The 24,311-nt window shown below is 42.8% G+C and overlaps 2 protein-coding genes across 4 annotated transcripts in view; both read right to left on the bottom strand.

Moving 5' to 3' along the window:
- The window catches only part of MDFI (MyoD family inhibitor), a 98,992-nt gene that overhangs the window by 73,717 nt on the left and 964 nt on the right, over positions 1–24,311 (bottom strand). The gene's annotated exons all lie outside the window — the stretch shown is intronic.
- FOXP4 (forkhead box P4) overlaps positions 5,437–24,311 on the bottom strand; it is a 173,562-nt gene continuing 154,687 nt past the window's right edge. For 2 of the 3 annotated variants that reach the window (XM_044444980.1, XM_044444970.1), the window contains exon 17: positions 5,437–23,998. In XM_044444980.1, the coding sequence (XP_044300915.1) occupies positions 23,854–23,998 (145 nt within the window). In that variant the 3' untranslated portion in view covers positions 5,437–23,853. The remainder of the gene's footprint in view (positions 23,999–24,311) is intronic. The other variant, XM_044444990.1, reaches the window with a different exon arrangement.

Genomic DNA, 24,311 nt, shown 5'->3' with positions numbered 1-24,311 from the left:
TGGTCCTCTCACTTCCTGGCAAATAGATGGGGAAGAAATGGAGGTAGTGACAGATTTTATTTTCCTGGGCTCCAAGATCACTGCAGATGGGGACTGCAGCCAAGAAATTAAAAGATGCTTGCTCCTGGGGAGGAAAGCTATGGCAAATCTAGATAGCATACTAAAAAATAGAGACATCACCCTGCCAACAAAAGTACGTATAGTCAAGGCTATGGTTTTCCCAGTTACAATATATGGCTGTGAAAGTTGGACCATAAGGAAGGCTGAGTGCCAAAGAAATGAGGCCTTTGAATTGTGGTGCTGGTGGAGACTCTTGCGAGTCCCTTGGACAGCAAGGCGATCCAACCAGTCAGTCCTAGAGGAGATCAACCCTGACTGCTCCTTAGAAGGCCAGATACTGAAGATGAAACTCAAATACTTTGGCCACCTAATGAGAAGGAAGGACTCCCTGGAGAAGAGTCTAATGCTGGGAACAATAGATGGCAAAAGAAGAAGGGCATGGCAGAGAATGAGGCGGCTAGATGGAGTCACTGAAGCAGTTGGTGTGAGCTTAAGTGGACTCCGGGTGATGTTGGAGGGCAGGAAGGCCTGGAGGAATGTTGTCCATGGGGTCCCGATGGGTCCGACAGGACTTCGCAACTAACAACAACAATGAAGCGATTTAACTTTGCACTAAATGTAGCAGCCTCCTTAGCTGAGCGGAGAGTCTCAGTCTTTTAAAGGGACAGTTGAATAACAAAGCTTCAGGGAAAAGGAGCCTGGCTGAGAATTCTGGTACTTCCTGGGCAAGAGAACCTGGTTCACTGCAGGTCTGATTTTATATCACAAAGGCACATATAAGCAACCTTTCTATATAAAGATTTACTTGGATTTCTCCAACACTGCATGAGGGAGCCCTGCCAGCTGCACTCTTGCAGTGGTAAATGTGGTAAGGAGATACAGCAATGAGGCCCCCTGGCAGGGGTGGGATGGAAGGACAGAGTATGGCAGAGCCGTCCAATGGGTTGGCCTTCCTGCTTTGCCGCCTGATAGAGCTAACTATTCTGCTTCGTGGGTGGGCCAGCCCTGGGGTTACCTATATTTTAAGCATTTCTCTAGGGGTAAGGTTGTCACACAGGGAAGGACCACCTTCTGCGTGTGAAAAATGTCATAAGTCCCAATATCCCCAGCAGGGCTAGGAAAGGCTCCTGCCCAAAGCCCTAGAAGGCCACTGCTAGCCAGTGTGAATGACATGGAACTGCAGGGACCAGCTGCAACTTGCTTTATTGCTAATCTGAGCTAGAAGCAGGAAAAAAATGGAAGCAAAATACATGAGAATGGAGGTCCTCATTTCAAGCCTGTCCTCATTTCATCTGTTGGAGAGTATGTGACTAGACTGATATTACCAATCTAAACATCACTACAATAAACAGATCGATAGATGTACAATGCACATACAAAGAGCCCAGATCGTTCCCCCATGGCCTTCCTGCAAGTTGTTTTACCAGCCTTCCAAATGGCAGGGTGGGTGGGGGAGGGGGGGTTCCCCTGGCAGCCTCCCATGAGAAAACATTTCACATGGAAACTTCCTTACACAAGTGATCAGACATTTCAACCTCCTTGCAGATTTCCCTAATTTATTTGATGGAGCTTTTAACAAAGCTATGCACAACACTGAAAGCATTGTTTTTGCCTTTTAGATTCTTTGCATGTACACATAGATGCATATACAGAAAAATCTGAGCTAGGAACAGCCACACCACTGAAGATATGTGGGCCCTGTGAAGGCGGAGTATTTAAGTAGCAGTGAATCCATACCTAATTGGGAAATGGGATTCAAGTCATTGCACATATGGCTCACTTAAAGTCAAATGGCAGCCTTGTTCTCAAAAACAATGTTTTTTAGTATCAGACATTTCAGTCAATGACTAAGTAGAAGTAAGGAAAATGATATTGTATTGACCAAGTGATAAATGGAATGTTTTCAATATGCAACAGATAATGTGAAAGTAGGTGCAATACCTAATAAATAGGTACTATAAAGAGGCAGCAGTAGAAAATTTGATTGCACAGAAACTCTCACACCTATGCCAGTGGTGCATTTCCTACATCTTTCACTGGGTGCTAGTTCTTCTGGTTTCTGCTAACTGAAGCTGGATGAAATTCAGCAGAAGGCAACTCCTTACACTTAATGTCTCAGTCTTTCTAGGAGGTGTGTCTGGGGAGTATTACTTTGGCAATGAGTTATAATTACCAAACTACCGGTAATCTTTTGCTTCCCAGTTAAAACTAGAGGAGGCCCCAGAGGGAAATGTAGAATGACAGCAGTCAAGGCCTCTGCTGTCTGTGAGAGACCCGGAGTTGAGGATAGATGTGTTGGCCACGTGGAGCTGACAGACGCTTTTTTTGGTCCTTAGTCAAGAGCATTCAACAGAGAAATGCAGCTAAGAGCCCTTCTGTGAGCAAAATGGAAGGAATTAAGCAAACAAATATTTGACTCAGGAAATATCTCTGCAGTATAAGGTAGGGAGGAGGAGTACTGGGATGAAGGCCAACAGGGTTGGGGGCTGTCTACTATTCAGCCCAAGGCTAGGAAGGAAGGGTGAGAGCTTTGTGCTCTGGTGTAACCACAGCTGTGTCTCCCAATTAAAAGAAAACCCAAATAAGCATGTTGGATTTCTTCTTTCCACCCCACACTTCCCAAAAGACTGCTCCATCCAGCCTGCTCTGCAGCAGCTGGGTCCTCTAAGCACATTAACAGCACAGCCTTCTGGGAGGGTCAATATTAGTCTAAACTTTTGATCCACTTATGCATGGAGGTGGACCATTTGAGGCTCACCTAGCCTGTGTGTGCTGCTTCTTGTGGACAAGAAATGGTTTGTTCTCCAGCACTGAGCAATGCACATCATAAGGAGGCTGCTGCTAGAGTTTATTTTTATAGGTTGCCCTACCTTGGTTATTTTTTTCCTTAATATCATATTTTTGAGGTTCATTTAGTAAACTCATGTATTCCTCCATTCACACCAGTTCATCCTAGAATGGTGCCTTTAACCCAACTTAAAACAATGATTCTTCCTTTGGGGAATTGTTCGCATTGAAATTTTACTTTGCTGTCACCCTGACACCAGGCTATCACTGTTGCCTAAGTTCACTGAGTTTCTCTGGATTAATCCTTGTACAAACAGTGGTAGTGATGCACAAGAATTTTTTTTCAATTTATACCCTGCCTTTTTCCTACAAAGGGCTTAAGGCAGCTTACATCATTCTCCTCCTCCATCTTATTCTCCATTTTAAGGACTACCCTGCTGGATCAGACTGAAGATCCATCTGCTTCAACAACCTGTTCCTCACAGTGGCCAGCAAGTGCTTCATGGAATATCACTAACAAAGCAATATTTCTGTTGTCCCCCAGCAATTTGTACTGAAAGAGATAATGCTTGGATGCAGAACTTCAGGACTTAGACACTGAAGCTGGTTGCCTGGGGCTTCCCTCTTACCCACACTCCCTTCCATGGTCCCAGCCCCTTTCCTTCAACCACTGGTCATTTAGCAATCCCCAACATTTGTTCTTCCCCATTTTGAAATGCCTCTCCTAAGACTTAGCTGCTGACACTAAGAGCTTTAAAATAGAACGTGCTGTCCATGCTGAAATGCGATCCCCAACCTAATCCCATACCTATTAAATTTACTCAGCCCCCTTTTGGTGAAGTTCAAGTATATAATCTCTACTGGATCACCACATCCATGTTCTCATTGAAACTCTCAAACAAGTCCAAAGTTTTGACACCCAACTGTGCTCAGGAATAAAAGTCTCCACTCACCAAACCTTCCTGTCCTCTTAATCAGGGATATTCAGTGGCTGCTGCTAGTTCTTAAAGGTGAGGTGCTTATTGGAAGACATGCTTTAAAAGTGATATCCACCATTATATGGGAGCATAGTTTGGATTTTATTGTTGGGTTCAGTTCCACAACAGCCCTTGTGCCTCTGCTGGATGAGGGCAAGATGACCGCCTACTCCTAATTCTCCTGGACCCCTCAGTGGTTTTCAGTGCCTGTTACAATAGCGTCCTTTTGGAGCGTCTCTTCAAGTGGGGAGATTGGTGAATGCATTCACATAATTCTGATCCTAATTGAACAGCCACTTCTATGTAAGCTCAGGGTTCAGTTTTATCTCCCAATACGTTTTGCAGCTCCACGAAACCACAGAGTGAGGTTTTCTGGAGTTTTGGAGTGTAATGTCACCAGCATCCTGAAGAACAAAATTTTCTTTCTCCTTTTCATCAAGCTGAGGTGAAGTTGCAGAGATGCTGAGCCAATGTTTGGATAAGATTGATAAATTTATGTTCTGTCCCAATAGGATGAAGATGGTGTTGATACGTGATTTACCTGTACTTGGAAATGGTGTTTTGCCTATTTGCAGTGAGGTTACATTGCTCCTGAAAACTTTATTCACAGAGTGGTGATATAATCAATAGGTGCTCTATCCTAGAAGACCCATACACCCCAGTCTCTCCTGGACAGAGAAAGAAGCTGGTCACAATTATTCTGGTCCGCTAACATCCAGTTTTGAATCCTTCCATTCCTGTCCAGTTCTTACTTTCTGTAGAGAACTAAACTCTTAATCTGAAAATGGGCATGAACCACTCCCCTTTCTCTAAGAAGAAAGCCATGAATGAACCGAGCAGCTTCATATTAATTGAATACTGTATTTCTTTGGCCATCTGATCTATGTCTTCAATTTTTTTTCCAGTAATAAGTCGGGGGGCAAGGAGTAATAGAGTTCAAGTAAATGTCATACTGGCTAGTCAAGTTTTTGTTTCCCTCCACAGTGAGTGGATGAGCACAGGATTGCCCAGGACACCTATCAGGTTGAAGATTGACAGAAAAAGCTCAATGATGCACTAAAACTAAATATTTTGGTATCATAAAATGCATGGGTTGCCTTGTCTTAGGCCAGTAGCAGGAAACCTTGCAGCACAAGGATGGAATTCAATTTCAGAAAAGCTCTTGGGGCTGCGTTCAAGGAGTGGGCAGAGCTGAAGCCAAAAAGGGTGGGGTAAAAATGACAAAAAATGCAAAAATAACATCATACTGTAATTTAAAGCTCTTGTTTTCAGTAACTAAACATTAGGAGAGGCATTTCAATTTTTTCAAGTGGGCAGGGGAGCTGTAGAAAAACCAAGAAACCACTCAATAATTGGGAGAAAGAGGCACAGCCGTTTGGGGGACCCTAGAAGGTTGGATTTGGCCCTGGGCATGATGTTTCTCACCAGTGAATGCCTCAGGCCTCTACTTAATCAGAATGAGTCTTTTCTTATTTAAACATTTCAAATCTGAATATACATATGTGGGATTTTGAAATACGTTTCAATATTTGGCTTTGGTTGTGGTATGGTTTCATGTATGCAAATGTGACAATCTTATACATGCATGAATATTTGTAGGCAATAGAGAGAATTCTGAAACAAAAATATATTTATTTTCATGATTATAGCAATAACGTTCAAATGTGAATTTGGATCTTGAAATTCCAATATTTTTAACAGAATAAAATTGAGTGTGAACTTCCACTTCAGCTAATCTCAAACTATAGGAATGCCACAACACTGTAGCCACCTGAGGGCAGCAAATGAGTATCTCAAAAGATTCTGTTGAGAAACTTTGAGATGAATTCTTGCTTATAAAGTACGTCATTATTTACAAAAAGTTTGGCTTTTTTAAATAATGGCTTTAGAGTTCCTGTTTTACTTAAAATAATATGATAGCAAATGCATCTGAAGCAGGTAGAACTCAAATTGGAGTAAATTATCTCAATTTTATTTGTCTATCGGCCAGCTGAATAAGGTGTCCTTATCATAACCAGTCTGACTGTTCATGAAAAATTAAAAAGCAGAGGATACTTGTTTTTATATCAAAACATGATCCTTTTGATTATAACTCTAGTTTGTTTGTGATCATGCACTGATTATGCATGGCCATCGTGTGTATTTGAAAACAACCATTTAAAGGTATTGGCAGAACACAATGGCAGGATCTAATTTTACCCAGGATACATCATGAAGTACTTGGCTCCAGAATCTATTTACACTGCCATATGAAGGAATAAGAACATAGGAAGAGCCATGCTAGATCAGACGAATGATCCATCTAGTTCATCATTATGTTCACACAACCATGGATAGCCTTCATCTCCATGAGTGAAGTCATCTACTTGGTGGACATCACTACCCATTGTAGAAGTTAATTCTGTAGGTTAATTATGCCCTATGTGGTGAAGGACTTCCATTTATCTGCCAGGAATTTCTCACCAGACAATTCCATCAGTGACTCTGGATTCTAGTATTCTGAGAATGAGAAAAAATACGATTATTATTAGATTGCATTCATCGCTCGACTTTTTTCCTCCCGTGAGAAATGCAAGGTAGGATACATAGTTCCATTTTATCCTCACAACAGCAACCTGTGAGGTAACTTGGCCTGCAAATGAGTGACTGGTCCCAAGTCTCCCACCCACTCAGCATCATGGCTGAGTGGGGAGTAGAACCCAGATCTTCCAGGCCCCTAGTCCAACACTCTCACCACCACACTACAGTGGTTCTCTGGTCCACTTTCTCCACACCAACCATGATCTTGTTCACCTCTGTCGTATCTCACCTTGCTTACTTTTTCTCCGAGTGCTTCAGACTATGTGATGGTTGCACTTCTGTCCCCACTTTGAAACCACAGCAGAACTGAATGCAAGTGGGACTAGCCAGGGAAACCAGAGACCATGCCTTTCATCCAAGTTTGCACTTGGGAGGCCTCCCACAAAGGTCAAAGGGGCAATTTTTTTCCTGTCCTGCACAATGCATGGGGAGGGGGGCAAGATGGGGATATGGAAGGCACAAGGACCTCCTGCTCTCTGCAGTGCTTGCTTATAGTACCCACATACTTCCAGTTGCAGGGTGACTGGGAAAATAATCTACTGATCCCTGTGGGCCTCCTTCAAGGGCAGGTGATGTGCTCATTCAAATAGATCGAACCCAACATAATCTATGATGATGATGATGATGATGATGATGATGAGCAAGCCTACTGTAAATAAGATATTAAGAAGGTTGCCACTCAACTCTTAATAACACTCTTTTCAGCAAGCAGGAAATGAGCTAAATAGAGATGGTCTCTCAAAGAACTGGGTACAGAAAGTAAGCATCAGATAGGTTGATTAAAGGAGCAGAAAAATGGAACAGATGGGTGATGAGTGCTATGGAACACAATCGGTAACACACATTGCCCTGTATGATGGTACGTTGCCTGAATTTATCAACAAGCAGAGCAATATGTAGACTTGATAAATACTACGGCTTGGAAAGAGAGTTCCTGGGAAAAGAACCACAGTTACAGAAAGAACCTTCTGGCAGAAGGAAGGGAGGCAAGATGCAACAATAGCTCCTTCCCCTTCTGGGCCCCCTGGAAATCCCCTTCTGGGCCCCCTGGAACAGCACTCAGGGTAACATTGGGGGCAGAGCAAGGAGGGGCAGGTGAAAGTTGGTACGATCCTTTTAGAATATTTTAATATTCTGAGCTTCAAGTACATTTCTTATGACATCACAGGCAAATTTGAAATTGTGGTCCATTTTATCAATTCACCGGAAAATGGCTTAGGATAATAAAATGCCTTCCAAACACATTTCTGTATATTTTAAGGGCTGTTTTAACAGACTTTATATTTTAAATATTTTATTCTTATAAATTAGAAAAGAATGGACATTTGTAAAAAAAATGCTTAGAAAGAGATACTGTATAGCATTAGCATAAGCAAAATGTGATTTGGGGTAATAACAAAAGCATGACATAGAGGAAGAGATTAAAAAAAAATCTTTAAATGGTTTCTCTTCCACAAGATCCCACTCATTCAATCAGTTGTTGGTGCCAGACATCACTGTGGTCATGGGTAGCAAAAATGGACTCTGGCTGCTGCTTTAATAATCAAAAGGAACACATTTTCGTGCGAGCTCAGGGTTTATGGCTTATTTAAGCAGTTAAACAGGCTCTTTAGCAAGTGTTAAAGCAATCAGACCAATGTTCTTAGCAATCAATGGCCTCACGGAGCAAGGCTCTCTACTCTCAGCTGAGGAACTGCCAGGGACTGCACGGTGCAAATACGCACCGTTATGTCACGTTCGAGGTGACTCTGGTGTTCTCTGCCTAAACTGATCCGGAGGCCAGGTTCACACAATATGTGTGGGTGCGTGTGTGTGAGAGAGACACAGACAGACAGACAGACAGACAGACAGACAGACAGACAGACTGACATCCTGAACACCGGAGACCTGTTCTGTCCATGTTTGTGTATTGAAGTATCCCCTTTGTTCTTGTAAACAGAAACCACTTTCTTGTAAACCACTTATGGTCAGGGGCACATACATCTCAATAATGATGATGATGTGAGGTAACAAGTTAATCGTGTTGAAATAGCCTGAAAGCCCTAGCAAGCATGTTTCCAGGACAAGTAGCATCCACAGCAGACCTCAGTTAAACAGAACGTCTGAGCAGAAACCCGGCTTCTCACCTCTGTTCCCACGTCTATGCCCTTTTTTGCCAATTGTGACTACTCCACAATTCCAATTTCCCTGGCCACTGCCTGACACACTCCTGTCATCACCCCCTCCACCACCCAAAGTCCAGTTCCCCATCTCTGCCACAGACTCCATGTCCTGGCCCTTTCATGGCTTCCTTTTCAGCTCTTTCGCATCTTCCATTCCAGCAGCTCAGTGCTGCCTCCGCCAGGGGTGTGCAACCCCAAAGGTGTTACTCAAGAGCACTCCCATGATACAAGAGACACCTAATGATCCCCTCATTTGTTGCTGCAACCACTGAAAGCATCCTACAGGTCGGCTCTCAGAGGCCTTGCTTCCCAGAGGGCACCTGAGGAACTCAAGGGAAGGGCATGGTGGGCAAGGGGGTGTGCATCAGATGTGCATGTGCACGTTTCTGCAGCGGCCCAAGAGGTTGCTTCCCCTCGTGACTGGCAGCCCTCCCTGGAAATGCCAGGGATTGAACATGGGCTCCTTCCCTGGCAATGTGTCCTCTACCCGCAAGGCATGTTTGCTTGTCAGATACAATTCAATCCCATGTTTGTAACTACTTGGTGTGACAGAAGGTCCTTTTCAGAAAGCCAGGTATAACTAGGAGAAATCGCAGATAAGTCATTGGTCATGACAGGACGCTGGTTACAGGTCTGCCCTGGGTTGCCCTTTTCTAGCATCTAGGTAGCAGTGGGAGTAATGGCCAGTTGCAGTTGCTTGTGTATGTTTGCAGATTAATACATAGATGAATATATGAGAAAATAATATGGGCTGGGAACAGTCTTACCCAACCATTCTTAGCTTTTTGGAAAGTCGTCCTTGTAGATATTTTCTAAATGAGCTGTGCAGAGACCCCATTTTAAAAAAAAGGAGGATACTGAGAGCAAGTACTCATGGAGAGGATTCACTCTAATGTATGTCCAACTCTGGACAAAGATTTTTTTAAATTTTGTAATCATATTCCATCACACAAGGGATTTATTTTTAATCTTTCTTTCCCAGCCAATTTTCAGTGTTGGTGGAGGTTGCCCACTCAACATTCAGATCGTTTCTTTGTATCAGAAGTGTAAGGAGTGGGAATAGGAAATGACATTAGCCTATTTATTGCAGAGGGGATAAGCCAGTGTCCAAGCTACGTTACAATGCAAATGGGGACTCAAATGATGAAGTGCTCCTCAATGCCAAATAAATTAATAAATCCTCACACACTGAATAGTAGATATTGGGTGATGGATGATAGCCTAGCCTTTGGCTCAATATCTTAGTTGTCTGTGCAGATGTCTTTTATTTGCTATCATACAGTCATACGGTCCCCCATTTGAAGAGTGAAGTGGTTGAGTGCAGGTACAGATTTACCACTTTAGTGTGAAACAAGCCATTTCAGTCAGCCATTTCCCTCCCCACCAACTCTCCAACAACTCCCTGAAGAATAGAAAAATCTCATATTGCAGCCTATTTTGATGGGAAGATTGGATAAGTAAATAGCCTCTTTCCTCAACACCCTCAACTTCTTTTGGCACTGAATAACAAAGAGTTGTGATTTCACTTTCTGCCTAGACTAATTTATTTAAATGACTGCATTTTTTTTAATGCCCAACTGACTAACAGGATGGAAAAAACAGCACTATTTCAGATGGTAAACTCCTTTTGCTGATTTCTTGCATTGGATCACATGCTTACTTTAGAATATTAGGAAATAAAGGAATAAAGCTGTATTTTATCACAGTGTGGTTGAAAAAAGTGTGGATGTATAAGACAGACAATTCTACTAAACTATAAGTTAATCCACATTTAAAGATCTTATGTGGTCACTCTGAAAGCAGTCAGTCCAACCTCCATGGGCTAGATGCAATCAGTATATCATATTTATGGTCAGGGTAGGAAGGGATACAGCTGTGGAAGTAGACATTCTGGATATCACAATGACTGGTACACAGAAGTGTTCTAAATACAATTGCCACTGCTTTCCCATCCTTCCAAGTCAGACCACAGCCTTCATGCTTCCCTTATACCTGTCCAGATCCTAGAGAGGGATGCATTAAAGGGTCTGCCATTCTTTAATGGTAGAAATCACTCTCCTTATGCCTGCTCACCCAAGCCAAACTCCTGGAAGCTGCATGACAAGCACCATGTTCAAATCCAATGCCTCCCTCTGCTGGCCAATGAGGGTGAAAAGTGGGGTTAAGAGAAAAGTTTGGGCAGATTTTTGGGTAAATTGAGGTGGGGAGAAGCTAGAGACAGCAGGCTAAAAACAGACATTCTGCATTCCTGATTTAGGCTGGTGTGTGTGTGGTGGGCCGGTACACCAGTAGGTCCTATCAGACCGTGGTTTACATTAGAACTAGGCAAAGCTAGGCAGATGAAGAGGGAAGGAACTCAGATACTTTAAGAGACAAAAGCAGCTGGCAAAATTGGACTGTTTCACATTAGCATCATAGCTGAATCAAGAGGCTTGATCTACTCAGAAGCTTGCTAACACAGCATCAATGACAATAAAAAAAAAAAAAGCTGAAGGAACAGACCCGAATTAGAAAGCTGCTGGGAAGATGTAGATGATCAAGAAGAGTAAATGCATCCTAAGCTGAAAATGAATGGCATGGAAGGGGAATCAGTGGAGCTTGTGTGTGGTGGTGGGTGGGCTGGGACTGCACATGCATTTTTAGCCCATGCACACCTAGGAAAATCTTTGCTGGGATCATGAAAGCAAAATGGACTGGGGAGTCTTATCTGGCTCAGTGTAAGATGGCCTACCACCCACTTCCTGCAGAAGTGAATTGGGATGATGGAAGGAACTGGGGGGACATTTGTGGCAGCTGGTCTGAAATTTAGCCCTGCTGGTTCAGCAAAACATACCCCTGTATAAGACTTTTTATAGCTCCCTGGGCCATGGGAAAAGTCCTAAGTTGAAGTGGGCCAAGGACTCGTGCAAGAGAGCCGCTTCGCAGAATCAGCAGCAGATTTGAGATCCCTGAGCTGAGCTTGACATTCAGAGGCCAATGAAGCAGAATGGCATGCAAAGGACCTCCCCATTCAGAGACAATTTAGCAGGCTGCTTCCTTGAGATGGGCCTCACTCCCCAAGTGGGACTTGAACACCTGCCCCAAGGAACCTTTCTTGCCATGACATATGCTGGCTCCTGAGCAAACCCAGCGGGTGCTTCATTGTACAGTCTTGCCCAGTGTCAAAGTTGTGGCTATTTGTCACACATATGACATGTGCAGGGGCTCAAAGTCAAGCATGCAGGGATCCGTGGGGCATCTCCATTTTTGTGTTGTTATCTTCTGTGAAATGGAAGGTACTGTGGCATCTTTTCTGACTGCTACATAGTGTGGGTGGTGATGTGGGGGACACCAATTTTGTAAGTGTGTCTCCACTGTGGTGCATGTACGGATTCCTTCCAGAACTGCCTCTTGTAGTAGTTGTTGTTAGCAAGTCATACCAGAGTGGACACTGGTCTTTGCCATGTGGCACATTGCTCAGTGTGCTGTTGTTTGCCTTTCACTTAGGAAGAGGCTAGAAGAGCATATAGGCCCCCGTGCTATGATATTAACTGGCCACTGATGTAGCAAACCTACTGGATTACCCTATTCACAGAGTGTCATTCAGGAGATGGCACAAGCTTGGCCACCAAATACACTGTTATCCTTTGGAAGGGGATCAAGATATAGATTCCTGTGTGCCAGACCACAGGAAACTGCCCTAGGCTGAGTCAGTTTACTTCAACCAATGTTGACTACCGCATATGTCAACACCTCTCCAGAGTCTGAGAGAGTGAGTTGCATCATCAACTTTGAACTGGGGGAAATAGTGATTGACCCTGAAGATTCTTTCATGCAATGCATATAACTACCCACTGAACTATGGCCCCTTTCCCAACTCTACAGCATATGTGGACATGTTTTGTGTGTGTTTAGGCATTGAAACTGTTTGACAGCTTTCCGAAGCATGAGATTGAGGAATATTTGGGATTATCTGGGAATCAGTGTCTCCACTGCTTAAATATTGTGCCTGAAGCAGCAGAAAATGCCACCAATCAGGGTTGGAACGTGGAAAAATGCAAATGTGAGTTCACTTATGGCACAAAAAGTAAATGATAATGAAGCTCCCTTAATCAGATGCCTAGTTTTCTTGCTTGAGGCACAAGCTTTACTCTACCTGTATCAGTGAAACCAGTTCATCTCAGAATTCTGGCTAAGGGTAAGAAATGAAGAGGGACCATTATGGCAAAGGAATCCTATTTTGAGCTTTGTGGTGAGAAAGAACACACTGGGATGCCTGAAGAGATATTTATCATCAAGAAACTAGAATGTGACATCACCTATGCTCTTAATTTTGTTAACTTGGCCACTTTCTTGTCTCCTGGGCTATTTAGAACTTGTCTGGGATCATCACTTCTTGGAGGCAGCCTGGAACCTCTCTATATGCTTTGAAAACCAGCATCCTGCAGGGATTGAGAAGCTGTGGGTCCTCATATGTTGTTAACCTACAACTCCCATCTCCCTGTCTCTGACCAGTCTGGTGGGGTGATGGGAATTGGAATCCAACATCCATAAAGCTCCAGGTTTCCCAGGCATGATGCAGTGGGAATGGCAGAGAAACTGTTTTGCAACTGATCTGAATTTGAGACAGGTAGATGCTGAGCACTATTTTGCTCTGCTGGGGTGTGAATGTGTGTGTGGAATACTCCCAGCTACTGCCTTAAGGAACCCAAGACCAGATCACTGTTTTGGCTGAGGCTTCTTGTTTACACTATGCTCTGCTTCTGTATTAGATCACAGATGCAAGTAGTACTGATTCTAGCCAACAGTAAGGATACTATTAGGTGCCCAGTGTTCTTTCGTACAAAGAAAATTAAATCCCCAAGTGCTGCACCTAAAATGTCTCCTCACATTTTGGGGAGGCAGTAAGCTAAACATGAAGTGCCCAGAGAAATGGAGGAAAACAAATTACACATCGTACAACACTGTCTGCTTTATGTGGTAAATCTACCTTCTGCCCAAGTCTACATGCACATGTGCCAGTAGGAAATCATGTAATCTGGACGAGCCACTGGAGGAGATGAGATAGAAGAGACTTCAAGGCACACAGATATCCTGAAATCATAAGTACTGATAGGGGTTTTAAGTTGTGTTTGCAGCACTGAGAACATACTGCTCTTAAGTAATTTTGCATCCTGGGCAACTTTCCATTCCTTAAGTTGTTGCTGATGAGGAGGTAGCTTTAAGCAGAACAGTTAGAAGAGTAATTAGTCTGATGGCAGATTCAAATGATGCAGTGAAACATGAACAGCCAGAGAAATTTAGTGCAATCATTTTCTAAAATGAAATGCATCAATTAGTTTCTGCATTTGTGATTTCAGGGTAAGGCAGTTCCTGGATCCCCTAAACCAGGGGCCTCATTGAAACATCACTGCCCTTCTCTATGCACATTTTGGGAAAAAAGGATTATGCCTAGAGGGTCAGTTGTTTACATCAAGCAGTTAGACATAAGTTACAGAGCGGGGCTGCAGGGAAACACTGCATAAGGGGTTAAGTGGTTCCTTGCCACTAATGTAAGCTGCAGCAAGTGCAAAGCAAAGGTGCAAATATTTTCAATAGCGTCTAGAAAAGCATACAAAGGAGGTAAGAACTATATGGAGAAGGATGAATGGTCCATTTTAGAGGAACCAGAGAAAGAACATTTTTAAGAAGTCACAGCCACCTCATAGGTAATTTCATTTTATTGCATTTTATAATGCCATTGTCCATACAGATTACATGCAGCTAGATCTACTGTACAAGGGTTTACCGTCTGCTAGAGCAGACACACAGAAGTCCAGAGTACAAATACACAGCAATGCTATTTCCTTTATACAGTATGGAAATGTGGCAGTGTGAAGCAGTAAGAGGAGGATGGGTCAATGGTTTACAGACATCCTTCTCCCTCCCCCAATAACCTTTCCCTTCACACTGGCTTGCCACCTGCTAAAAGGATGATCACATCAAACCAACAAATGTGAGGAAGAAAAAACCCACCATATTAAAGGTCACTGCGTGTCTTGCCTCTTTCCTCACACCTTCCTGGGTACCAGGAGAAGGAAAAGACAACAGACAGAGTGCTGACATGCCACAGTCCCCAACCCTCCCACCATATGTTGGATACTAGGATGAGAGAGATCTATTTGCAATGGAGAAGATTTAATTAGAAGAGGCCCCTGAGGGCCAACGCAAAATATTACAAATGAACAAATCAGGTCATTTCAGGAGACCCGTTACCCTCCCATTTTCATTCAATGAGATCAATGACCCCCTGGCTCATGCTGAACTGCTAAGTTGAAATGGTTTGAAAGTCACTAGTCATTGGTTCTTGGGTGTTTTCCTGCCACCTGAGATTCAGTGAGAGATTTTGGAAGACAAGAATGCCAAGTGGTGAAATACTCAGAGAAGCAGCTGCAGCTCTTTGGGTTTGGGTGGGTCAACAGGAAAGCTGCTCCGTATAGTATATGGTCAAAGTGAAAGGCAGAGCAATGGGGCCCAGAGTAGAGCAGCCGCATTGCAGTGAGCCACGAGAGAACTCCAAACTGACAAATCTTTCAATGCTTTGGAATGCTCCAAACCTGGAGAGGAACACCCTTCTCCCTTCAAATTATACAAGGTAAAGACATTTCTGTGGAGCCAAATACCAGGAAATTTGGAGTATGGATAAAACCAGACAGAATCCTGGGGATTTTTCTGAGTGGGATTTTTTTTTTCTTCTTGAAAAGTATCTATATTAAAAATTATGTAAACAACATACAAAACTGAAACACATACACCTTTGGTTTAATACAATGTGTTTTGCTTCTGTTCCTATTTCTCTAACTCCCGGGAAGCGAGAAAGGAAGGGAAATGATTATACCGTTGTCCCAGGTTTTTTCTTTGCAACGGTCTATCTCCTCCCACCCTCATCGATTCTACCAGCTAATTTACAGAAAGAAAACAAAACAAAAACATAAAAGAACTGGAACAGCATCCAAGTCAAGTCAAAGAGACACAAGAATGGCTTCCTAAATCCCAGGACAATGAAAATAACCCCTTCCTAAATTTTTCCCTGCATTAGTTTCATCACAGGATAGTTAAACAGACAACAATAAACTACATTTTTAGTAGGTTTTCAACCAGCATATATATCAATATATACATATACTATCCTGCCACAAGTTGTGTTTGGTCTTTCCCATACTACCTCTTTAAAAGCCATTTTGAGGTAACAAAAATAATAAAATAGATTAAAAACAAAAAATAAGTACTATATGTAGTTTGAAACAACTTTGTGAAAAGTTATTTGTGCACAAACAGATGTACCTAATGAAGGAGGAAGTCAGAGAAGGTTAGCACTACCAAGAGATTTGTGGCCGAAGGGGGGAAAAACCCTTCAGGACTCATGCCAGTCATACTGTTGCTTTGGCAACCAGCACTGAGTGAGGTACAAGGAAAACTGAATTAAAGCACAAGAGCTGGATGACGTAAACAAGAAATTATGCTCCAATACCACTTTTCCAAGATGACTTATGGAATAGCAATAAGAATGGGCATATCTGATGAAGTGGAAGAAAACACACAGATGCCTTAGATGTTTAAGAAAAAGGTCCCATAGATTAATTTTCTGTGTGTACATATTTTTGTGTATACAAGTGGGTATTTTAAAAGAAAGTTTTAAAATGTGGTATTACTACATTTAATTAAATATGGGTGAGGAGAAAAAAACAGAGTTCAGCTCTTTAAACCTGCAATGGGACAGCAATAGTATAGGGACCTTTTCCTGGTTTGTGGAAAGGAATATTGCTTTTGCAATGCCCACACACACACACACACACACACGGAAGGAGGGAGGGAGGGAGGGACAACCTTGCAGATGAAATCAGAGTTTTTGGGAACAGTTTGGTACAGAATATTCCAACAGTCATCATTGTCCTTCCTCATTTTACAGCTTGATTTTGCTGGGAAGGAGGCCAGGAGAAACAATATGGGTTACTCGAGCTTATTCTCAACAAATAAAAAATAACCTGGCATTGTGCAGAATCCCTCCACTGCCTTAGTACTCTTGACCATTACCTTTCTCTTGATGCTGTACAACAGAACAAGCATTGATCCCATGAACAAGGGGAGGGTAGACTAATTACCATTTGCCTGGCAGTTCCCCACATCCTAGCAATCTTAACTATGTCCATCAGGTCTAAAGATTTCTTTTTCCTGTCAAGCTGGAAAGTCCTCATGTAAAGGAATTCTCGCAGAAAGGCGAACATTACACATGGGAGCACTCCCCTGTAATTCAAGAAAAGCAAGACACTCAAAGCCATGACCTGGACATAAGAAGGGCCCATATCAGATAACCTGAGTTGGATTTAAACAAAGGGCAGCAGCTAAAGAAAATGTTGCTAAACTGAAGCCTTAGCAGTTCAATCAATAGGAAAGATAGATCAAAGCAACTTTCACACTTCAAGCTGTTGGAGGGCAAAAATGCCCCAAATTGAATAGCTTTAGAGAATGGCACTTTGATTCAGTGATGCATTCTTTCTTCCGTGTCCTTTAATGGGTGCACCAGTGCTTGCAAAGCATGTTTACAGCCCTCGGAACAACAACCTACTTGTTACTAATCAAGCATATGCAAGATTTCCGAAGCTGTGTTGAGAGAGAACAAGGATAAGGCAGGTCCTGATCAATTGCCAAGTGAAGTCAGCAGGAAGCCTGTTATTGATAAGAATATATTTGGGATCTGTTTCTCTATTTATAGCATTTGCAGTTTTTCAATGACAAACTTTGCAGCTTATACATGGGCAAATCCGCAAGTACATGTAGAAACCCTGTTATTGCAAAGGGGCTTCTTTATATGTGTAAAAGATAAGCAATATTTTAGAACAAGCAGACCTCAGAATCATGCTGATCTTGTGGTACATGTCTTTTATCAGGACAGAGCACTACTACAGAACACCTGATGGATAGTAGTCAGCAAAATGAAATCAGACCCTGATTCTAAGATAGCCTTGCTGGGAAAGCTAGAACAAACAAAACATGAGAGATTGGCTTTATGTTTTTCAGGGAACTGTTACTTGCAGGACACACAATTTTAGAAGCATGAGATCAGTTCTCAGAAACCTCATATTCTATTATCTCTCAAATATGCACTGGCTCCCTTTAGATCCAAAAGTGGATTAAAAATCCAAAAAGGTTCAAAAGGAATGCCAGCTGCACAGCGACAAAGATACATCTGCACCCCACACTGACAAGCCTGTAACAAATCCTTGGCCTTCAGTGTCACAAGGCAGATGTTTAAAGATGGAATCTGAGTAAGTTTCATAATGATGCCATAGTGGGGAGGCCAGATGCCCCACTGGTATTTTGTGGGGCTGGGACTGCTTGAAGAACTGAATATTGTAGTAATACCCAACATAAATGAACACATGGTTTTGCTTCTTTGATAAGGAATTCAGTGGCCTCGTTCTCACAGAGGTAATAATGTTGTGCCTGAGCTACACCTCTTCAGGGAGCTGCTCACTGACTGAATGCTCCTCTGTTAAAAAGAAATGATGTCAAAGAGAGCCCTTCTTCCCAGCACCTAGCTGTCTATGTGCTGAGACTCCCGTTGTATGGGAGAGCATTCGATCACAAGAGCTTCCTTGCCCCCTGCACTCCGAAGTGGTGCACCTCAGACACGGCTGCAATGATTACAGCCAGAACGAGCTGCAAAACTATGCTCTGAGGATACATACATTAATACTGTCACATGAAGGCAGAAAGAAGCTGCAACTGGCACTGCAAGAATGGTTCGCAGTGCAATACAATCTGGCCATGCTCCATTTTGGCTCAAAACTGAATGATACAGGCTATATCATCTATAATTGGGAAAGACTGAGGTCTACTTTCATTTGAACTGTAACAACAGCCAATCAGTATGACTTAGATGGCATAAGAGGAAATGTTTTACCACTTGTATTTGTCGGGATTCTAAAAAAGAGTTAAAGGTTCTCAGAACAAGGACAATGCAAGCCATGGATATTGATAAGGCTGCACCACATCCAGAATTGAGACCCGGTTTATACAGTCCGCAGAATCATGTAACGCTGTTCCTGGATGGTACAAACGGGGCAGTGACAGCAGCATGTTTAGCTTGCTTTTCCAAAATGAAAAAGAATAAACCACCAGCGGCAGCTGGCGTACCAGGAAGAGGGGTTCAATCTAATCTTTGACCTGACAACTGTTTTCCCCCCCTAATTTCTATAGTCCTAAAGTTAGACAGTTCAGAAGTTGCATCACTTGATTTTACCAAATGTATGAAGTGGTTCTTGTATCTCCAACATTGCAGCAACAATTTTGGCATTAGCTAACTCACTCAGCTGGTTCACACTGGGCAGTTCATAGATTAATCCTGAGCAAAATGCTCCCCTTTTTTGGGCCTCTCCATTTAAGCAGGTCAAGGTGAACAAACCCAAACAAGCAAGGCAGAGGCTTTGGTTAAAACAGAGACAGTTATATTTCTAAAGAGAATCTCTTCCCACAAATGAGGATGGTTACAGTTCAGCTCTTAACTGTACAGTACCAGAAACATCATTTTAATACTGGCAGAACACATATCCTAGGCACCTCAGGACCAGCTGCAGGTGCCCAACACAAAACCGGATATTGTACCAGGAGGAGGAAAAAACAAAACAAAACAGACTGAGGTCAGTGAGTCAGCATGTTAGCATCTTTGAAGAGCTGAGACTGATGATAAAGCCCTGCCTTAGTAGGAATGGAAAGAAAAGGAAAGCTGTGGGCGAAAGACAATAGTATCAGGATATAACCACTCAGTTCTCAAATAGTTCGTAAAGCCATAGGACACAATATAGCAGTACATGAACTGGGATGCAGTCTGACAAAGTTTAAAGAAGTTCCATACTGCATGCTCACAGAGCGGATTTACACATTATACCGAATGATGTAGGTGAATTCCAGAAATATGTCATTCCAGACTGTATGAGTTAGACAGGCTCGCCCATATGTAAATAAAAACAAACGCATTTGTATGTGCATCAGGAAGAAGACTAAGGCTTGCTTTCTGATACACTAATACACAGTTATGGGGGGATTTCTATGTATGTGCACACAGGGTTATTAAAATTACACACAAGATGTCTCTAACACTTCAGCAGTCTGAAATACTGTGGTCAAGAATGTCATCACCTCACACTGCTTCGTGTGTATAGACTGACTCAAAATACACAGAGAGCCTTGCAATGAATCTTCTTGTGAGCTTCTCAGAAACATGCATTACCCAGACAATGTCTCAAAGAACAGACAAGGTTCTCATTCATTCTGGAGGATGAAGAAAAGGAGTTAAGACAAAACTCCTTTAGAAATCAAAAAGGGGGGGATAAAAATTGCAAAAATAAAACCCACCACTGAATTGTGTACAAACAGCTGAAATGCAGTTATGATTTGTAATATGAAAAAGTGAGATGGAAGCAGGTTCAGCAGAGACCCATGGAATGCAAACCCTCTCTAAGCTCCACAGCGTACCCTTGGTTAAGCACAAACACCAAGCAGCAGTGCATGATTCCGGTCTACCTTCATTAGAAGTGTACAAAACAGCACCTGTAAACTTTGGTTTAAATAATAACTTAAAAACAAAAGGAAGTGATAAAAGGGCTGTGGGGGTGCAGGATCTTTGTGAATTCTCTTTTTGGCCAATGTCAGTTGGAATAAGTGAAAATAAAAGCACCAAAGATTAAATAAAAAGTGTTTTGGTTTATGCTTCTCATCTAAGAAAGGTCTTTGGTCAATGGTTAAGCCAATTGTAAAGCATTCTGTAGAGGGCACTAGGGAGGCATTTAAATATGGTCCCAAGAGGAACAGTGAGGTGTGTTGTGTTTTTGCTCAAAGAAAGACTGGGAATATTTTCCCAAGCTGCTTCTGGAGCTGAGCTGGGCCCTGAGGGATGGATATACAGTCAAAGGGTTTTGAGGTATTCTAAGCTCCTGCAGTCATGTCTTGGCTATCTGTGGGTTCTGAACAGCAAACTTCTTGCTGGCAATGGATTGTTTCTCTGGAGAGGCTCTTAAAAGCTTTTTAATTTGTTTCACATCCTTTAAGCATGATCACCTCCAGTTTACCAATCATCCTCTTTGCCCCGTAAGTGGGCAGTCTGCTTCCCTTCACATCAGATCCAATACCTCAATGTTTTGAGATATTAAAAACTTTCAGATTTTGCTCTCATGGTAGGAAAATGCATGTTCAGCGGAGCCCTCTAGTGTAGGCTCTGGGAACCAAGCACTGCTAGTTTCCAAGTGAGGACCATGACATTTCTTTATTTTTGCAATCATGTTCCAAGAAAGAAGGGGCAGTCTTTTTCATATTCACAGCTTTGTTTAGATTTGAACCAAATCTGGGTCATTTATGTACCCTGTTTAGTACAGAGGGAATTTGGAAGAGAAACATTAGAAAGGAAGTATAACTTGTGTGCTACATGGACAATAACATCATTTCGATAAAACAGTCTCCCAAGGTTTACCAAAATTGGGGCAACGACAATCTGTGACTTCCCGGGTAAGGCTCCTCTTCCTCCAGCAAAATCCTTTGAAAAACACAAGACTGAGTGGGAGACTGGCCAAGGAGATGGTGAGAGATCATACTGCATAGTGTACCAGAATGTAAAAAATAAAGAGACTATTTGTCTGTGTAACCCACCAGGGATCCTTCTAGTGGATATCACCAATGGAAGAAGTGAGCAAATAGAACTGGAAAATTCTGCCAATCAACTTTAGAGCTGGTTGCAGAGGTTAGACCACACACCCCGCTCCTTATTTTTGAGAATGAGATAAGTTGAACTTGACTGAGAGGTTTGATCCCAATCACTATTCTTCTACAAAAAGAGGTTTGGGGTTGTATAGAAATAATGTGCTATTTTGTGTCCTTAAGAAACAGGCAAAGAAGAGGTAACAAGACACAAGAAGTGCCAGCTGATTTACTGCAACCCTCTTAGCTAAGCTTGGGAATTAAGTGGTGGGCTGAGGGGGAAAGGGGGGGGGCTGTTATCATGGTCTGCCAGCTGGTGGGAAGGGAACTCAGTAAGTATTCTAACATCAATAGAATGCACTGAGCTGAAGATAAATGCAGCAATGGAATATGCAGGAGGCAACTTTTTGAGTAGGTTAACTTGCTCTGTACCCCGGAGGCATTATCCTTCACCTTACCAAATGCCTCATATTCCACGGCAATTGGAGCAATGAGAAAGCACCACGTGATCATGAGACACAGAAGGGTGCGAAGGAAACCTCAGACATGTTGTTCACACATGTCCTCTGGGGCCTTCATTTGGGGAGTGCATTCAAGTTTACTCTCCTGACATAAAGGGCTGGGATACTTGCTGGTTTGGGAATTACCCAAGTTTCCAAGTACCAGCTTGCCTTAAAAAATAGAACAAAACACCACAGTGGTGTTGACTTTGGGAGGACCTCCTATATCTCTACGCAGCCCTGAATAAAAGTTTGAGATTTACCTATGGGGGAGGGGAGCATACACGGACCTGCTGCACAAACTCCTCTGAGCCACAGTATCCATCCTCCTTAAGTTCTATTGTGACCAAGACAATTTCTCCCACCTGCACCTGGCAAAGTCTTATTCACCAAGAGGGAGCTTTTGTGTTGCCCTCCCTTGGAAGGGAAGGCAGAGGAGCCTTTTAGAAACCTTCGTGATGAGAAGAGCCCTCGGACCATCTTTCCTTTTCTCTCCATATTCTGATGGGAGGCCAGGGACAAGGCGCTGATAAGCTGAGAGGGGTCTTGGGGTTTTTTTGGTTAACACTGTTCACCTGAATGATGTACTTCATTCCTTTTATAACATTTTAGAAACATCTTGCTTCCCCTCCAAATTAGCTTGTGTCTAGGAACTAATGTCTAGCCCACCAGTTGTGCTATAGGATACATTTCCACTACACAAGCAAAGGGCTAGAATAAGCTGGGTACTTCATCACAGCTTTGTTATGTTTGGTCACAAAGCAAAGGTACTGTTGACCATAGCATTGAGTTTTCCACATTTAACCAGATCTTGGTTTGTTTTCGTACAGCCACATACATTGCCCTGCCCCCCTTCATACATCCCACCTCAAATGCTTCAGATTTTTACCAAGTCATATCCACCCAAGGCCTTCTCATTTACCCACCTCTTCACACCCACATAAGCAACCAAGAGTCATGCTTTTTGGCCTCATCATCAGTGTTTGTTAAAATGGAACAGACAAAATGGAAGCTGGGAGAAGCAAACAAAAGTTTCATCTTGCAGAAGTCAAAGTCTTTCCCTGAATTCAGTCTCATGCTGGGGCCCATCAGCTTGCTCTGCATTTGGCCAGGTGCTGGCTTCTGGAAAAGTTTCACAGTATGTGAGGGCATGGAATGACATTCATCCCTGGGTTTTGTGGTGAACAAACATTTGTGGACTGAAGACTGGCTGTCAGGCATGACTGGCTAAAGAAAACCGCTTCTTGAACTCGCAGGGGCACAAACACAGGTTGGAGAAAGAATGACCAAGTGGTTTTATCTGTGGCAGTGAGAGACCCTTTGGCTGCTTGCTTACCTATAGTGTATTCGTTACGCCCAACCTGGTTTTTCATTTCTTTCTCAGTCAAGAAATGAACAGAAGTTGGGATATTGGAGCCACTGTAGGGGTCTTGTTTCCAACAGCTGTTCCAGTATGTAGAGATGGTACGGGAGAGGTGTGTGAGAGAAAGAGTATGTCTGTGTTAAAGAGAGGATTCCTCCTAGTGCAAAGTTCTCAGTGGGATTAACCAGCAAGCTATGGGAAATGCTTTCCATGGGAAAGTGGGGGGACATTCACAGAAGCCCATGGCTTGGATGCTGCCCCCATTGGACTGGATGCTTCCAGAATCTTGATTTGTGGAAACAAGACGGCATATGAGCTGAAAATGACAGAACACAGAGTAGACAATACAAGACACCTTCTTTTTATCCCCATGAGGGTGGGGTGATGAAGGGGGGAGGCAATAAAGAAGTCTTCGGACAGAAACAATCTACCATCCTCGTTTACCAATTAAAAAAAAATAAAAAATTAAGAAAAATGAAAAGCTCAACTCTGTTTTTGTTTCTTTGCACATCCCCCTCTGTGAATGTCTGTTAAGAGTCACTGGGATGCAAGAAGGGAAAGAAGAGTGTGCCTTCAGCAAAGGGTAGACCCAAGGAAACCCTTTTGCTTTGCAGAAGTGCCTTAAACAAGATAACGCTGAAGGTCACCTTGAAGAGGTGGGAGCCATTGCTTTGTCTCTGGGGAAGTGCTGAGCCCTAGGTGAGGAGGGAGGGCCCTTATGACAAGTCTTCCACTGGCAGTTCCTCCTCCAGGTCTCTGTCATCAGGAATTGTCACATTTTGATTGGTTGTTGCCATGAGAGAAACAGGTCTGTTGTCATCCTCTGTCTCAGCTGGTTCTTCCTTCACATGGACTTGGTGGCTGAAGAATGGCAAATTGGAGAAACCAGGCAGAATCAGAACAATGCTTCGCTAAAGAAAATAAAAGTACTCAGGAAACAAGAGTGCTCAAGGGACTAAGTAATGAGCTCTGATAGAGCTACTTAATAAAAGAAGCAAGGTGGAAACTATATACATGGTTAATGGGGTAGTAAGCATTTGAGTTCCTTCAAGGTTTATTTCTTTCTTTGTTGGTTTATTTCATATCCTGCCTTTACAAGAACCTTGAGAGAACTTACACATATCTCCTTCTCCTCCTAGTCTTATACTCACAACAACCATGTGAGGTAGGTTGG

The sequence above is a fragment of the Varanus komodoensis genome, unplaced genomic scaffold (genome assembly GCF_004798865.1).
Source record: "Varanus komodoensis strain SLA01 unplaced genomic scaffold, ASM479886v1 scaffold1, whole genome shotgun sequence".
Lineage (NCBI taxonomy): Eukaryota > Metazoa > Chordata > Lepidosauria > Squamata > Varanidae > Varanus > Varanus komodoensis.
This window is presented reverse-complemented; position numbering and strand designations above follow the sequence as displayed.